This window comes from Cavia porcellus, unplaced genomic scaffold (assembly GCF_034190915.1).
Source record: "Cavia porcellus strain 051 isolate PalLab524CR breed Dunkin Hartley unplaced genomic scaffold, mCavPor4.1 scaffold_1, whole genome shotgun sequence".
Taxonomy (NCBI): domain Eukaryota; kingdom Metazoa; phylum Chordata; class Mammalia; order Rodentia; family Caviidae; genus Cavia; species Cavia porcellus.
In genome coordinates, this window is record NW_026947484.1 from 27,639,383 (window position 1) to 27,657,982 (window position 18,600).

The following is an 18,600-nucleotide window of genomic DNA, read 5'->3' on the forward strand; positions in this document are numbered from 1 at the left end:
GTTATAATCTATGTGAATGTAGAATTTGCTGTTCTGATTTTGTGACAATATGTATTTTATGTGCATTTTTCCATTGTACATAGTCTGCATGCAACCCCTCCTGGGGTTTGAACCCCAGGAGGAATGCACTACACCCCCATCCCTTTTTGAGGCAAGGTTTTGCTCAGTTGCCCAGGCCAGTGTTGAATTTGTAATCTTGCTGCCTCAGTTTCCTGAGTGGCTGAAATTACAAGTGTGCACTTTCCCCACCTAGCAGCACATCCACTGTAACGGTAAAAGACATCAAGCCAGTGTTCACTTGATACTGAACAGTTCACAATTTGTACAGTGCCATCTAGGTTTGTTTCATGTTTCACCTTTTTTTTTTCAGTTGAACCCAGGGAGGCTCCACTATTGAGCTACATCCTGAGTCCTTTTTATTTTTTATGTTGAGACAGAGTCTTACTAAATTTCCCAGACATGACTAAAATTTGCATTCTGCCGTTTTCAGGCTCTCTGGAAGTACAGGTAAAAGCCGCCACACCTTGCTTGTGGTGATACTAGGGATTGAACCCAGGGCCTCATACATCATAGGCAAGTGGTCTTCCACTATGCTACATCCCTAGCTGGTGTATATAAATTTTTTATTACACCTCAGGACAAAAACTATGAGAAATTGTCACCATACCAGGAGGATCTGAAGGACATGGGAAGCTGCAGAAAAAGGAAGTTGGATTAAAACTAAGGAAATCTGAATGAAATGTGGGCTTAATAAAAGGGTATCAGTATTGGTTTATAGGTTATAACAAATTTACTGTGCTAGTACAATATGGGTAATAATAGAATGACAGTGGAAATAATAGTGGAGGACACTGGATATGGAGTATATTGGGAACTCTGGGGGGACCTCTTTCTGTATTATGGTTGCGGTTTTTCTGTTATCATAAAACACTTGTAACTAATAGATTTATTAATATTTTTTTCAAAGTAGGCCACAAATGGGCCGGGGATTTAGCTCAGTGACACAAGTGCCTGCCTGGCAAGTGCAAGGTTGTGAGTTCAATCCCCAGTACCACAAAAAAAAAAAAAAAAGTATGCCACAAATAACATTTCCGCCCAACATTTTATTACAAGTGATTTCTCAAATATAAAAGTTGAAAGAATTCCACAGTGAATTCCCATATCTTCACCACTTAGATTCCACCATGAACATTTTGTTGCACTTGCTTTATTGTCTAGTTAATTGTCGAGGTCTCTAGCCATCTATTAATTTATCTTAGATTTTTAGTGTTTTTCCAAAAAAAATTAAAGATATCAGTATACTTCCTCCAAATACTTCAACATGAATATCAGCAATTATTTTGTTTTAGTTTTCTTCTTTTGATATAAAAATTTGCATGTAATAAAAATAAAATGGGTTATTTGTTAATCTTTGTTAATATACTTGCTGTTTGCTAAGTTTTGACAAATCCATACATCTGTATATCACAAACCTTCACAACTGAATTTTTTTTTCTGGTAGTATGGGAAATTAAAACCTAGGTGCATTGATCTATATCCTCAGCCCTTTCTATTTCGTATTTTGAGACATGGTCTTGCTAAGTTACTAAGTTGCCCAGGCTGGACTCAAACTTATAGTTCCCTTAGAGTGTCATGATGACAGTCATGTGCCACTATGCCCTGCACAATGGCATTTTTTACAAATAGAAATGTCACTTAAAAAAAAAAAAAAAAAACCCAGCTGGGTATGTTGACATATGTCTGTAATCCCAGCACTGGGGAGTCAGACAGGATTTCTGTGAGTTCTAGGCCAGCCCGGGCTCCTAGTAGATTCCAGGCCTACCTGAATGCATGACAAGACCTGTCAAAGAAGAGAAGAGGAGAGGGGAGGGGAGGGGAAGAGAAAACCAGCATGTACCACATGCAGTAGAGTGATCAGAGAACTTCTGTTTCAAATGTATGCCTACTTAGACACTGGGTCACAATGTAAAATGTCTCCCTTACAGTCATATTAAAAAATCTAAATCACAATTCTGGTAGAGGATCTTAACATGTAATCAAACAATGGTTACCTAGTTTATAGACAGTATAATCAGTTCTTGTTGGAATAGGATTGGGACAGGCAGGAGAGGCTTCGCGAAGGAAAAGGCAGTGTGCTGTCACGGCATTGGCTAATGCGTTAGCACTGGGTGCACACCCTGTTCCAAAAATGTTACATATACTAACTCCTTTAATCCTCACCATTTAGGAGACAGGTACTATTATTATTCCCATCATACAGGAGACTGAACTCAAAAAGATTAAGTTTCTTGCTCAGGGTCACAAAGCTAGGAAATAGTAGAGCCAAACAGTTTAGAGTTCATACTTTTTCCATTGTGACGAAACCCAGGGGCACCTCTACTATTAAGCTACGTCCTGTATCCCGCTGTGTTCTATTTTTTGTTTTGAAATGTGAGGCACATAGAAAGTGTTAAGAGCTGGAAAAGACATTAGACATCATCAAATATCACTTTCAAGCTAAGTGCAGTTGTTGTATGCCTGTAATCCTAGCACTGAGACAGGCGGATCACAAGTTAGAGTTCCACCTGGGCATTTTAGCCAGACCTTGTGTTAAAATAAAAAATAAGAGGACGAAGGATGTGGCTTAGTGGTAGAGTACTGGGTTCAGTCTCCAGTACTGGCAAATAATATATATATATATATATATATATATATATATATATATATATGTATATATATATATATATACATATATATATATATCTCAATTATCAAATGACTCCAATCTTGAACTTTCTACTACTTGAATAGCAAAGTTTGAAAAAAAAACCTGCTCAGTGTTTATAACTTCACTCAATAATGGACTGAAAGGGGCTGGAGATATAGCTCAGCATCACAGTGGCAAGCACAAGTCTTAAGTTCAATTCCTGATAGCCCACCACCAAAAAAAGGGACTGACAGTCTGACTTGAAAACACCTATAAGGGCCAGGGGTTTACCTCAGCGGTGTAAGCACCTGCCTGGAAAGCACCAGGTTGTGAGTTCAATCCCCAGTACCACAGGAAAGAAAGAAAAACAAAGAACGAATATTCAGAGTGCTCTCCAGTTGTGAAAAAAAAAAAAAAAAAAAAAAGAAAGAAAGAAAGAACGAATGGATGAACCCCCAAAAGGGTGGAGAGTGAGTCGTGCATCACTCCTGGGGCATACACGAAGGGTGCAGTCTGAATCCTGCCACCCAGACCACACACTGTGTTGGCGCGTTAAAACTTTCATCATTGTGGATATATATATATATTTTTTTGCTCTTTATTTGTATGAAATGTAACCACAACTCCAAAGAAAGTGAATAATAAGCAAGAGCAAAGCTAAGGTGAAAACTGAGAACCATTGTAACCTTAAAAAAAGTACTGTGAAATTTGTTAAGGTCCTGGAAAAATGAATTTTAAGTTTAACTTTGGGGCCTCAGATCCTGTTATTAGGGTTTCCATTATTTGTTTATTATTATTTCCATTATTCCTGAACATAAAATATACATTCAGTTCTCCAACTTTTGATACTCAAACACAAATTTGGAGTGAATTGAGTTTGACAACTGAAGAATAACTACATATATAATCACCTTTTTTTTTTTTTTTTTTTTTTTTGCCTTTTTGAGACAAGGTTTCGCTGTGCAGTTCAGGCTGGCCTTGAGCTCACTTTGTAGCGCAGGCTGGTCTCGAACTCGCAAGGATCCTCTTGCCTCAGCCTACCAAGTGCTGGGATTACAGGTGTGAGCCACCACACCCGGCTTATAATCACTTTTAGAAACTGTATACTCCACTATTCTTTTTCCTTTTTTTTTCCCCCTTAGTGCTGTAGGTTGAACCCAGGACCTTTCTACTGGGTTACCTTTTCCTGTTTTAAGTCACTAAATTGCGTGGCCTGGGCTGGGGCTGGAATTGCCAGTCCTCCTGCCTCAGCCTCCCAGAGTGGTGGAATTCTACAGGCATAGGCCACCACACCTGGCTACTCAACTTTTCTTCTGGTGATTTATTTGGTATTTTTCAGTTTAATTGTGGAGCAGCATTAGAGTATAGAATATTGACTTGATCACCAGTAAAGCTACCTGAAGCTAATACTAAACTTAAATGAACACTTAATGACACTAAGGAATGACACTCAGGAAGGCAAAAAGGTGATATGATAGATAAAGCACTATGAGTCAAGAAAGCAGAATTGAATTTGGGATTTCACATCTCTGATTACTGGTTTTCCTATCTGCAAGATAAAGAGCATACACATCAGGGATGACACATGTAAGGTGCATAGTTGCCACTCCCTGATTCCTCACCACAGCTGTCAGTGGCCATTCATAGTGACCTTCTGTTTTGAACCTGGATGTAGCTCTAAAATCCTTCCCAAAGCACCTGGACCAGTTAGTCACAGCTGACACCCAAGTCAAAATCTATTGCTGCCTTTGGATGGGATAGTCTATAAAGACTCTTCCAGTTCTAACTCCCAAAATACACTATCAGAAATACGAAAAACATCCAATTTAAGATGTTCTTAGGTCTCCTCATTATCTCTTTTCTCTGGATATTAAGCTTACATTATGTGGAATCCCGGATGTGCTCACACCCTTCTGTGGCTTCACCAACCTCCCAGTCTCGACCTTCAAAGCATGTCCACGCTAACCTAAGGAAAGTTGTTTGATTTCTTTACCTATCCTGGTGGGGTTTTCTAGATTTCCTGATTTGGGCATCTTAATACCCTTTGTGTGATGGTGTTTTCCCCAGTAAAGTTTCCTTTCTTTATTCTTCCTTGTTTTTCATACACATTCACACAAGCCTTTGAATGTGGAATCTCCTGATTTGCTGGCTCTCAGAACACCTTCCTTGTCTTGTGTGTTCAAAAATGCAAAGAGTTCATAAACAGGAAGTTCCTACCTGCTCCCCAGCCACTCCCAGCCTTTGTCTAAGCCTAGTCTTAGAGTCTTACCTCAGTCTTAGAATTATGTGATCTGCCTCCTCCCTGATGATTACCAGCCAGGATGAGTGCTTACACATTCATCTTCAGTTCTGAAGTACTTGTCTGTTTAGTCTCCATGTTATTTTGGCACTGTATGTTTGAACTAGAAATAGCTTATAGCTATGCTTTTCTGCTTTATTCCTCCAGTGTAGTCCTACAATTGTAAATTGTGTAATTATTTGTAAGTATGCAGAAAGAAAAGAAAGATGTATTCAGGTCTCTAGACGTTGAGCTATTCTTTTGAAAACTTGCGTCCTACTGAGTATTCAACAAGTCCTCATCTGCCGTCCTTGCTGTGGAAGTCAATGAGAAGGAGGTGGAAACCCACTTTTCCCTGGTAACATCTCAGTGTGATCTTTTCACTTCTCATTTTACACTTACTGCAGTGCTACCTTTAAAGACAAAGGTGTGGCCATGGGTACCTTTAAGACTGTTTTTTCTTTTAACCTGAGAGCTGAAATCAAAGATACATGATTCTAATTCCTTTTTTTTTTTTTTTTTTTTTTTTGTCTTTTTCCTTTTTATCGGTACTGGGAATCGAACTCAGTGCTTGCAAGGCAGGCGCTTATGCCGCTGAGCTAAATCCCCAGCCCCCCAGAAATTCTCTTTTGAAATAAGTAACTTTACTGAAAGGGAATGAAAGAAAGGCTGATAATCTTAAGCTTCTAGTTGCCTGCTATAATTTACTGGCAATAATTTGTAAGGAAGCTAAAAGTAACACTTAATTCTAAATGATTACATACACCACAGTGTGTGTTGCAGTCTCACCCAGAGCAATGAGCTTTTCTTCCTGGAAAAGGTGGCCAGTGACGGCCGGCCTCCCCCGTGGCCCAGCTGCTGTAGTAGCCCGGCTGAGCTGGCCTCAGTAACATCCTGTTCTGTACAGTGAATGGACCCTGCAACCACAGGCCTTTGCCTACTGGGCCTGGCTCTTCATAACACAGTGTTTGGAACTGTTGCAAAGTCCTGTCTAATAGGACTTAGGAAATATGTGATCTGGAGAGCAAAAATAATAATAACACAAACTCAGTCTCAGTATTATCCCACAGTGTCACAGCAAGGAAATAGCAACAACAGTTCGGTCATAAAAGGAACCCTTTTTGCTGAGTGCTGTGTGCATGTGGTCTTCTCTCACTCTCACACTTTAAGGTAGCTGTCCAACTGGGACCGAAGGCCAAGCACTGGGAAGTCACATGTCAGGTTCGCGGCAAAGCCAAGGCTTCAGCCAGGTCTGTCTTACTCACATCCAGGCTTCAGGCAGCACATTCTCCATCTGCTGAAGCCGGCAACATCTCACAAAACTTAGCTGCTCCATCTAGAATGTGCCTAACTAGACGCATTTTCTATGAAGGTATCAAATCCTCCGCAGCCTCTGTCCTTTGCTGGGATTCTGATTAGTCCTAGTACCACTCATTCACCAAAGCTACAAAGGATCATCGAAACATATGGAGAATGTCCAAATGTTTAAAATTCAGCTAGCACTTGACGGAGGCAGGAAGACTACCATGAGTTTGAGGCTAGCATGGGCTACATAGTTCAAGACCAGCCTGGATTACACAGTGAGACCCTGTCTCAAACAACTAAAAAAAAAAATTAAAAGTTCATTATAAGAAAAGACATATTATCTTTAACCCTCCTCAAAATACTCCCCTCATAGGGGCTGGGGATTTAGCTCAGCGGCATAAGCACCTCCCTTGAAAGCAGGCAGTCGTTGAGTTCGATCTCTGGTACCAATAAAAAGGAAAAAAGACAAAAAGACAAAAAAAAAAAAAGAAGCAGCAAAGTAGATCAAACCCTGTTAGTCATCTTCTCTATCTTTTCTCATGTTCTGACAGCTAGCTGAGTCCTTTGCAAACTAATTCTTAGCAGATACTTTCCAACCATTGTTAAAATAGCTGTAAATGCTCACCTGGGCTGACGCAGCCTCATAATGATACTGTATTGTTCTTTTTCGGTCTCCTAGGCAGCACATTAGGAAACTGAGCTCTGTAATTGCAGCTGCTAAAAGTGACAGCTAATATTTTTGAGCAAGTAGTAATTATATGTCAAAAGTAGACTTTTTCCAAAGAATTCAGATTGATCTGTGTGCCATATTCATTTTGTAACATTTCACTCATTTACTTTAGATATAAATATAGTGTGTCTTACATGTGTTACATAGTAATAAAGTCATTGGGAAGATTAACACAAAAATCCTAGAAGTCCATTTATTTTTAAGGGACTTTATGAATGATTGTATTGTACTAGTGTTCTCAGCCTGGATCCCTGGATAGGGATCAGGGAAGTCTATAGACACTAGGAGATGGTTTTACATTTCAGTACATATCTCTTTGTATTGCAGTTTCTTGGAAAGGTTTTTGTTTGTTTGTTTGTTTGTTTTTGTTTTTTTTTTTTAACCTTTCCTTGTATTTATGGGGATCTGTATTCTGGCTTAAATGTATTTTTTTTTTTTTGTCTTTTTCCTTTTTATCAGTACCGGGGATTGAACTCATGACTACCTGCTTGCAAGGAAGGCGCTTATGCCGCTGAGCTAAATCCCCAGCCCCTTTAATGTATTTACATTATAGAAGACGACACCGACATCATAGTTTATGGATTGCCTTACAGCACAACATAAGAATTCACTAGGAATTTATAAAGTAATACGTAAATATTAATGCTTGACCTAAGAAAAACAAAGCTTCACCTATTTTATGGGTGGCAAGGCCATCAAAAGTAATTAGGTAACTTCAGTTCCCTAAGTATGGAAAAGATCTCAAATATTCTTGCCTGTAACATCCCCAGTATGATCACGTACCTATCCTGTCCCCCCTGATATGATGTATTGAGAATGGCATTTCACCTCCATGGCTTCTTTTTTTTTCTTCCAAAAAGTCTAATTATGAGAAAAACATCAGGCAAAACCTACATTAGGGGACATTCTACAGGACACCTGGCCAGTAGTATCCTTAAGACTTTCAAGTTCATGAAAGGAAAAACTGAGAAACTGTGATAAACGAGAAGAGACCAAAGGAAACACTACAGTTAAATGCAATGTGATATGCCAAATGGAATGCTGGACAAAAGAAAAGACATTTATGAAAAAGTTGAACTCCAAATATATTCTGGAGTTGAGTTGGTAATAATGTATTGTTTCTGAGCCAGGCATGGTGGTGCACACCTGTAATAGCAGCACATGGCAGGCTGAGACAAGAGGATTGCCTTGAGTTCGAAGCCAGCCTGGGCTACATGAGCAAGTTCAAGGCCAGCCTGCACTACACAGCAAGACTCATCTCAAAAAAAAAAAAAAAAAAAACGCGATTGTTCTTAGTTTTACCAAATATATTATGGTAGTTACAATGGTTATCTTTTGCAACTTTCTGTGAACCTAAGATTATTTTAGATTGTATAACTTGATGAATTTGAGTTACAGGTATCAGAAACCCATGTATGTACTTGGTCTCTGAAGAGCCTTACACCTCTGACACAGGGAAGTACAGTGGTTTTGTGGTGTCTTAATGTCCCTAACTTTTACTTTGCTTGACCTTAAAATAAAGACAGTGAAAGTGCCTGCCTCAAGTTGGGTGTGGTGGCACATGCTTGTAAACCTAGCATTCAGCAGGCTGAGGGAGCAGGGTGCTGTGAGTTCAAGACCACCCTGGTCTACATAGCTAGATCCTGTTTCAAAAAAACAAACAAAAAACCAGTGTCTGCCTCAAAACAGTTACAAGAATTAAATATTCATAAACTGCCTAGCATAAGACTATAGAATTCATTATATGGTCTTAGAAGAATTTGACAAATTTAAGATTCCTACCACTAAGGAAAAAAGAACTTGTCTATATTGCCCATAAATAAAGCTCAAATTCCTTTCTTTTTTTTTTTTTTTTTTTTTTTTTTAGACAGGGTACTATTATATAGTCCCGGCTGGCACTGAACTCACTATGTAGCCTAGAGTGGCCTCAAACTTGAGGTGATCCTCCTGCCTCAGCTTACTGAGTGCTGGGATTACAGGAGTTCTTTCATGACTCCTAAAGCCAATTTTGCTGTATGTGAACAGCTTGATTTGCCTTGACCATTCTTGCTGCCCCACGAATTGCACCCATAGTGAATTCTCCAGAGCTTTTGATGTCCGTGTTTTCTCTGCCTGAATCTCTCTTCCTGGGTCATCCTTGAAGATGCTGCTAAACTGCCCCCTCTCTAGAGAGTCCCGAACTCCTGTAACATTCCTTGGTCTTCCCTGCTGTGTACACTGGAGGACATCTGGCCAGTTATAACTCTACACCTTGCCCTGCTATTATTTAGGTGTCTAGCACCTGTGCTAGGTATAAAAATCAGAAGATCAAAAATCTTCATTTAGGGGCTAGGGATTTAGCTCAGCGGCATAAGCACCTGCCTTGCAAGCAAGCAGTCGTGAGTTCGATCCCCGGTACCGATAAAAAGGAAAAAAGAAAAAAAAAAAAAAGACAAAAATCTTCATTTAGCTGGGGGTAGTGGCACATACCTGTAAACCCAGAACTCTGGGAGGCTGAGGCAGGATGATCACACATTTAAATTCAGCCCAGGCGATTTAGTGATACCCTATTTCAAAACAAAACAAAAAACAGTGAGCATATACATAGCATAGCATGAAGGTCCTGAGCTCAATCCCTACAACTAGGGGGAAAAAATCATCCCTTGTCTGCCTCTTCTTCCTCTTACTCCCCCTTGTTCTATTCTTTCTCCTTCCCTACTCTTCCTCTCCTCTGGCTGCAGGAGGTGCGCACTAGGTCAGAAACACAAAGGGTTTTCTACCTGGAACTCCCAGCACACAGAGCTGGGGAAGGGGTGAATCTACTTTTCAGACCTGGCAAAGGTATTTCCCGATGCAGTACTCAAGGGAAAAGTCCAGGAGGTGGATATGTCCTGAACCATATAGAGAGGGAGCCACAACTTTGTTGAGCTGAAATCAGATTTTTATCCCTCCTTCCAATACCCATATATTTCTTTCTTTTTCTTTAAACCATAAATTCTGCAACCCAAAAGCATACCTCACTTCAAGTAGGCCCCTTTTTAGAAACTGCCTCCTGCGATGTTGTGATATTCAGTCTTTGTTGGGCGCAGGTGCTCAACATACCATACCCCACCCGGGACTAAGGACCACGCCAGCTTCCGCAATGCGCTACGTCCCTCTCCAAATTAGCCACCCCGTGCTCACTTCGTATTCACCACAGCTGAGTATATTAGCCAGAGCCCGCGTCTCATTCCAGCCCTTCCTCCTCGTGGCAGCCCTCGTGGCAGCCTGATTGGCCACAGTCAGATATATAAGCCAGAACCCGCAACAATAAAGTGGGCAGTTCCTGTTACCCACCTGAAGCCTCTCCTGTCTCATTGGGGGGCTGCGCCGGTCAAGTCTTGGTTTCCCAGTTCCTTTCCTCCTCTTGCTTTTTTAATTTTGCAGGGAGGAAGCATTAAAAGTCTCCACACCGCCAAGTTGTGAGTAGAATGTTGAGAGCATGTTGGAACACCACTGGGAAGGAGAATGGGTTGGTTTATCAAATGCCTGAAGAAATAGGTGACCCTGCACAGCCCTGGTCCTCCACTGGTCCCTCTGTGGGTTGTTGACAGCTAGGCAGCGGGGCGGTAAGGAGAGTCTGCCAGCTCTTGCACCCCGTGCTGTCAGTATTTACACATTTCCTGGTGTCGGGCCCTTCTACAGGAGCCGTGGGGACCCTGCTGGAATGCATGGGTCCTCTTTCTCCTGATGCTTACTGTCTGTTACCCCCCCCCCCGCCAAAGCCTCCCACAGCCGTAGGTGGGGATTTTCCAGGGTGTGGGGTGAGATTGAGTCAGTTCACTGACTGGTAGGGTTCTGGGTGGTGGTAGGAGGACCCACCCTGGTGGAATATAAGGGACGGAGAGGGCTGCCCTGCCTCTGCTTGCTGCTGCTTCCCTACTCTCATGCTTTGCTGCCCATTATGAACCGCTCTGCTCTGTGATGCCCCCACGCCTCGGAACCAACCCCTCACAAACCGTGAGCCAAATACCTTCCCTCCTTGAACTTTAGATGTTGGGTGTTTTGTCTCAGCAACAAGAACAGTACCTTAAAAAAAGAAAAGAAAAGTACCTAAGGGCCCGGGATATAACTCAGCAGCACAATGCCTGCCTGGCAACCACGAGGTCCTGAGTTTGATTCCTAAAACCCCCCACCAAAAAAAAGAAAGAAAAGTAACCGAGACAGTCTGATGAGACAACACACAATAAACAAGTAAAGACTTCCACAAAACCCTGCACTGGGGATTAGCTCAGTGGTATAAGTGCCTGCCTGGCAAGCGTGAGGTTGTGAGTTCAATCCCCAGTATCAAAAAAAAAAAAAAAATATCATTTCTTCACCTCCATTTTTTTTTTTTTTTTTTGTTTTTTTCATTTTTATCGGTACCGGGGATTGAACTCACGACCCCCTGATTGCAAGGCAGGTGCTTATGCCGCTGAGCTAAATCCTCAGCCCCTCCTCCATATTTTTTTGATGCTTGCTCCAAAGTTGGTACCTAATAACACTGATGCATAAATTGAATGAATGAATGAATATGAGTAGAATTACTGTTGCTCAAAATTGTTTTTGAAGATAATTAATGAGAATTTATGTTTGGTTTTTACTTATGAAAACCTCATTTAATTCATTGCTGTGAAAACCGATGTTACTAAATATTTTATTTACTTCTGATTCATCTACAGAACAGACTTCATATGTTGAGAAACTTAATCTCAGCTTACTGTTCTTTTTTCTTCCTGTTCCAGTTATAGCTTAGAACTTTTGAGCTGTATTTGGAAAAGCACTGGCCAGGGAAAAAATGATAAAATTCTTCCTTATGGTGAATAAACAAGGACAGACTCGACTGTCTAAGTACTATGAACACGTGGACATTAATAAGCGCACACTTCTGGAAACAGAGGTCATAAAGACCTGTCTCTCTCGATCCACCGAACAGGTAAGTTTCTGATGTTCTCCTTCATCCCTGCAATCGGCTCAGCCTTGGCAGGTGTGCTATTACCGAGTCTCAAGGCCGTCATTTCCTCTGAGCTACCTTCCTTCAACAACTACTAGGAAAAATAAGGAATGAAAACCAAAGGAAGCGTAGCTCTCTTTACATCCCTGGAAGAGAATAAAAACAAGAAAGGCCGAAAAAGTCTTGGGTTCTTACTTAGGTCAGTATATGTGTCTGAGTACACCATAGAAGTGGCAGCTAAATTTACTCCTGCTAGTAAACATAATCCTTTTTTGTTCATATGAATTCAGCCCTTGGAACTCTTAGGAGTGCCTGTAGCAGGTGGCTTTCTGTAAGCCAAAAACTGAAGGTCAAATGACTAGTTTGAAGGTGAATGTTCAAGGATAATAATATCATTTGTGCTGGAGGATAATAATATGATTCCCATTTGGGGACAATACTTTTTCTCAATTATCATTTTTGTAACTATACACTGATACAGTGCTAGAACTAGAGATTTGAAAACAAAGCAAACTTGATGTGAACTTTTTTATTTTATCATGTAAATGAGGAAAAATGGAAGTTAAAAAGTCATATAAAACAACAAACCTGTCTATCCTGCCAAAATTTCTTTCTTTCTTTGTGTGGCTCTAGTGCTGCAAAAATGACTAGGGTCTTGTGAACCCAGGGCCCTGAGTGTACCAAGTAAGCCCTCCACCACTAAGCTAAATCCCCAGCCCTCTCCTCCCAAACTCTGAAGGTTAAGTAAAATCATTAAAGTAATAAATAGAATTTTAATGGGTGTTGATTTGGGCATCAAACTCAGAGCCTTGCACGTGCTAAACACACACTCTACCACCAAGGCTCCACCCCATCCCATAAGGAGTATTTTTTTAAGTTGAACCAATTTTTTACAAAGAACTTTAGAGAATTATCTAACCCATGTCTTAAATGGCAAATCTGTCAGAACTCAACAACTGAAACCCAATCCAAAGTCTTGTTTTAATCACCCATTAGTTTCCTCTGTTCTCCATTCCCTTGCACATGTAGAAAGCTACGTGTGGGGACAACTGCCAAGTCAGAAGCTATTAAGTTACATTAGACCTCAGAAGTTACAGTTACATGGTGCAAATGTGTTTCCCTGGGCTTTTAAAATTATTTTGCAGCCAGGGGTGGTGGTGCATACCTGTAATTGCACTCAGCAGGATGAGGCAGGAGGCTTGCTGCAAATTCGAGGCCAGCCAGGACTACATAGTGAGTTCAAGGCCATCCTAGATAACACAGTGAGACCCCCATCTCAAAACAACAACAAATTATTTTCTAATTCGAACATCTCAGAGTTCCTATTCAAATTACAATTTTAGCTTTTGCAGCATACTTCTCTGGATGGAAACAGTGCACAGGGCTGTGTGAAGAGCCATGTGCTGTACGTAAAGGGAAACAGGCCACTGTTTGCTGTTTGAATCTTTCTGCAGAACACAGTCACTGTAATGTTAAACATAATTTTCACCGAAATACGAGCCTATATTTTTTTTTTTTCAGTACTGAATCCAAGGCCTCCTATCTGTGAGGCAAGTTCTCTGCCACTGAGCTACATCCCTACCCTTTTTAAAATTTTATTTAAAGACAGGATCTCTCACAAGCTACCGGGCTGGCCTCAAACTTGAGATCCTTCTGCCCAGCCTCCCAAATAGCTAGGATTACAGGCCTGCACCACTGTGACCAGCTTAAAATACAAGCTTTGGACTAAACATACACTGTTAGAAATTTTTGAAGCATCCTAAATTATTTTGTATTTTAAAAGAAACCCACTGCTCCTTTGGCATAATCAGGCACTAAATTATCATTTTAGCTTAGTGTTTATTTTATCCACAAGGGTGCTTTGATGTTCTTTTCTTAACATCAAAAACTCCTAAAAGACTTTGAAAAATGTCCCTCAGTTGGGTGCAATGGCACACACCTTTAATACCAGCCCTGAGGGAGGCTAAGGCAGGAGGATCAGAAGTTGTTTGTCCTACCTGGGCAATTTAACAAGACCCTGTTGCAGAATTTTAGGAAATTTAAAAAGGACTGGGTTCACTCTCCAGTACTAGCGGGGGAAAGGGAAAAATGTCCTGCAGTTTAAATGAGTTGTTTTTCCTTGAAAAATCCAACTGAGCAGAAATTTCACCGATCCTACCATGAGTCACAAGCTGCAAAACAGTCTTATTACCTTTATTCTAAATTTAAATACAAGACTCAGATCCCTCCATGGTATATTATCAAATGGCTTTCCTATGGAGGAGTTTCCGTAATGAAAATTTACAGCTTCACCTGGGCATGATAGCATACACCTGTACTCTCTGCATTCTGGGAGACTGAGCCAGGAGGATCATGAGTTTGATCCAAGCCCAGGCAATTTAGTGGAACTTTGTTTCAAAATAAAAAATAAAAGTGCTCAGGCTATAGCTCAGGTTCTAGATTCAACCCTCAGTACCAACAAAATAAAACAAAATCTTGCAGCATAAGTGGCAGGTAGATCCAAGCACCCAACAGTAATATCTCCCAGTAAAAAGGCCATGAAGTTTACACTCAGTCACATTCAGTCAGCACTCTGTGACAGGGGCAGAGGAAGAATAACCCTGTGTCTTCGGCCTCCTGTCCAGTTCCCAGTGCCGACCCGCAACCCTCTGCTGTGGCTGTCAGGGAGAGATGAGTGAGAAAGGAGTATCATTATACAACTCGCTGCACGGAAGCTGGTTATTAATTCATATGAAGCAGTACTTACGATGGGAGATTTTGTCTAGCATCCACCACACAAAGGCCATCTGGAAATAATTTATGGAAGAATCTACTTGATTCTTATTATGAGTCTAGGAAAAAGTATGTGTGTATTATATATATTTACACATATATCACACACACATAGTGCTGCTTTCACTGTTTGTCTTCTCAGTGACTATTAAATGTACATTCAGTATATCTGGTTGTCCCAAGACGCCATGGGGAGGTGTAAAGAAGAGAATCTTGGGGGCTGGGGGTTTAGCTCAGCGGCATAAGCGCCTGCCTTGCAAGCATGCAGTCGTGAGTTCGATCCCTGGTACCGATAAAAAGGAAAAAGACAAAAAAAAAAGAGAATCTTGGTCGCGTTTGTGTATCTTCATGGAGGCGGTCTAAAACACTGATTGTCCATTAGCTTTGTGTGCTGGGTTAGTTCTACCCAGAGCCAAGAGACGGGCGGGAGAGACTACAAGGGGAAAGGCTGATGATCACTCAGACCGCTTCTCCACTGCCCCTCAAGCTGCTAGCAAGGAGCCCCCGAGTGCTGTGAGAAGGCCACCGAAGATTGTGTAACATTTCAGTGTTCCAGATTTCCAGGACTGTGTGGCAAATGCTCAAACCAAAATTATGCATGTCGTTTTGACGAAGTCTCTTGTTGCAGAAAGACATTAATAACTCTCTGTGTTTTGTCTAGTGTTCTTTCATTGAATATAAGGATTTTAAGCTGATATATCGGCAGTACGCAGCTCTCTTCATTGTGGTCGGAGTTAATGACACTGAGGTAAGATATTAGAAGAGCGTGCAGAAAATACAAGGGAATTGGGGATAGCTCTGATTTGTATTCTTTCTCCTACCTATCTCCCTGAGAATTACTGTGATTTTTGTCAGTGGTAAGCACTAAACCTAGGGGCTGGCACATGCCATCTGAAGCCTGTGTGTATGTATGTGTGTGTGTGTGTGTGTGTGTGTGTGTGTGTGTGTGGTCTTGCTGCGTTGCCCAGACTCCTGCATAGCTGAGATGGTGCCTGTGAAACTACATCCAGCTGATTTTTTTTCTCTACTATATATGGTTTGGCTGGCCTTAAACTCTCCATATAGTCTAGGCTTTCCTCAAACTTGTGGCAGTTCTCCTGCCTCAGCCTCCTAAGGGGGGAGATTACAGCATGCGCCTCCATACCCAGGAACTGGGCAAATTTCTATGGTCTGCTTTATAAAAGGGCTATGCTAATATTTTTTTCTTTCTCAATATTGGGGATCGAACCCCAGGGTCTTTGTACTAAGCTATACACATCCTCGGTCCCCTTTTTCTTTTGTGACAGAGTCACAAAATAGTTAAATTGCCCAAGCTGGGCAATTCTCCTGCATCACCCCTCCAGATTTCGGGCTGTAGGTTTGTGCCACTGCACTTGGCCACCACGCTAACCATAATTGCGCTATTCCTCTTATATTTCAGAATGAGATGGCCATTTATGAATTCATCCACAATTTTGTGGAAGTTTTAGATGTGTACTTCAGCCAAGTGGTAAGTCTAATGGCTAAAAAATGGTTTTCTGCCTCAGCCTAAATGATGCTCAATTTTCCTTGCCTTTCCTTCTGGCTCATCCAAAGAATTATGAGCCTGTGTATGTGTGAGATCTTTACAAAGGACTATCTCTCAAAAGACTAACTACTTTTCGGTCACAAAATTTTGCTCCTGCTTGGTCTCTGTTTTCTTCACTCTGCTTTCCCTACTAAGACACTTGAACCTTTTTCACTTTATCATTTCCATGTAAACTCTTGCTTTGAGGGTGAAAAGTCGACTCATCTATAGGAATCCAGGAGTGTGTTTTGAATCATTTTTTATAATAGCTGTATTGAAATATAATTTACATACCATATAGTTTGTTCACCAAAGTATGTAGCTTTTAGTGTTTACACAAGTGCTGCAACTATCACTATAATAAAGAAATTTCAATAAACATAATACCCAGTAGACTTTCCCCCAGTTATCCCTGTCCACCTACTCCAGGCCCTAGGTAACTATTAATCCTCTTCCAGTCACTATGCATTGGACTGTTCTAGACATTTCAGATAAATAGGATGATGCACTTATGAGGTCTTTTGTGACTGATGTCTTTTATTTAGCATAATGTTCTTAAGATCTGCTCATAGTATAGTCCTGCTTTCTTTTTTTGTTGTTGTTTTGTTTTGTTTTGTTTTTTGTCTACTTCAGACAGGATTTCACTATGCAGCTCAATCTGGCCTTGAACTTACTTGAACTTAGTTGTAGCACAGGCTGGCCTCAAACTCAAGGCAATCCTCCTGCCTCAGCCTACCAAATGACAGGATCATAGACAGGCATCACCACCCTGGCTTCTGCTTTCCTTTTTATTGCTTAATAATATTCTACTGTGTAAATATACCAGATTTTCTTTATTCATTTAGTTGATGGATATTTGAGTTATTTTCAGTGTTTGGCTATAAATAATGCTGCCATGAACACTTATCTCCACATATTTATATAGAACCTTGTGCTCAGTTCTCTTGGGCATATACCGAGGAGCAGAAATGCTAGGTGGTATGGTAATTCCATATTTAACATTTGATGAACTGCCAAATTATTTTCCAGTGCCTAGATTAAATTCTCATCAGCAGAGTATGAGTGTTCTCATTTTTTCACATCCTCACCAAAATTTATTTGCTAAGTAATAGCTATCATTGTGAACATACAGTGATATAGAAGCTGATCAATTATGGTTTCGGTTTGCATAATGATGTTTAGCATTTTTTTCATGTTTATTGGCTTCTCATACATCTTCTTTTTTTTTTTTTTTTCGTTTTTATCGGTACCGAGGATTGAACTCACGACTGCCTGCTTGCAAGGCAGGCGCTTATGCCGCTGAGCTAAATCCCCAGCCCCTGATACATCTTCTTTGTTAAATAAAAAAAATGCTTAATCCTTTGCACCAATCCTGCCCATCCTCTTTAGGCTTCCCTAAACTGGGTTGCTTTTTTTTATTTTTTCTTTATTTTTTTTGTCCCAGGAATCAAATTCATGACCTTACGCTTGCCAGGCAGGCTCTGTGTGGCTGAGCTCTACCCCTGACCCCCACACTGGATTGTTGAAGTACAAAGTCTCACACATGCTAGACAAGTGCTTCGCCACTGAACTACATCCCCAGACTACTCCCTCCAGTTTTTTAGTTTTGAGACATGGTCTGGCTAAATTGACCAGGCTGGCCTCAAACTTTCCATCCTCCTGCCTTAGCCTCCCAAATTGCTTGGATTACAGGCATATCTGCTACCATGCCTGGCTCCTTTGACTATTTTTATTGCATTGTTTGTCTTTTTATTATTGAGTTGCACGAGTTTTTTTATATATTCAGAATACCAGTCCCTTATGATTTGAAAATATTTTCTCTTATTCAGCAGTTTTCATGTTCTCGATTGTACCTTTTGAAACATAATAGTTTTTAACCTATTGATAAAAACTATTGATAATAGTTTTTAACCTATTGATGAAGACCAGCATATACCTGGGGGAAGAATTGCTGGGTGGTGTAGTAATTCCATATTTAACATTTTATGAACTGCCAAATTACTTTCCAGTGTCTAGATTGAATTCCCATCTGACTGCTTATGTTTTTGGCTTTGCCTAACCTAATTAAATCATGAAAACTTACTCCTGTGTTTTCTTATTCGAATTTAATACTTTCGGCTCATATACAGGTCTGTGTTCCATTCTGAGTAAGTTGCGGATGAAACTTCATTCTTTTTGCATGGGGCTGTCGAGTTATGCAAATAGCTTGTATTGGAAAAACTGTTCTTTTTCTTGGCACTCTCGCTGTGAATCAGTTGACCATAAATAGTTGTTTCTGGACACTCAGTTCTGTTCTACTCATCTGTATGTTTACCCTTAGTCAGTATAGTGT

At 40.6% G+C, this 18,600-nt stretch overlaps 1 protein-coding gene across 8 annotated transcripts in view; it reads left to right on the top strand.

Moving 5' to 3' along the window:
- Ap4s1 (adaptor related protein complex 4 subunit sigma 1) overlaps positions 1-18,600 on the top strand; it is a 96,470-nt gene that overhangs the window by 7,783 nt on the left and 70,087 nt on the right. For 7 of the 8 annotated variants that reach the window (XR_010051623.1, XM_063260963.1, XM_063261079.1 and 4 more), the window contains exons 2-4: positions 11,742-11,932; positions 15,384-15,470; positions 16,143-16,211. Coding sequence is in view for 7 of the 8 variants with exons in the window: in XM_063260963.1 (XP_063117033.1) it covers positions 11,795-11,932; positions 15,384-15,470; positions 16,143-16,211 (294 nt within the window). In the remaining variant the exon portion in view is untranslated. Of the gene's footprint in view, positions 1-10,404; positions 10,440-11,741; positions 11,933-15,383; positions 15,471-16,142; positions 16,212-18,600 lie in introns of all 8 variants that reach the window. The other variant, XM_063260992.1, reaches the window with a different exon arrangement.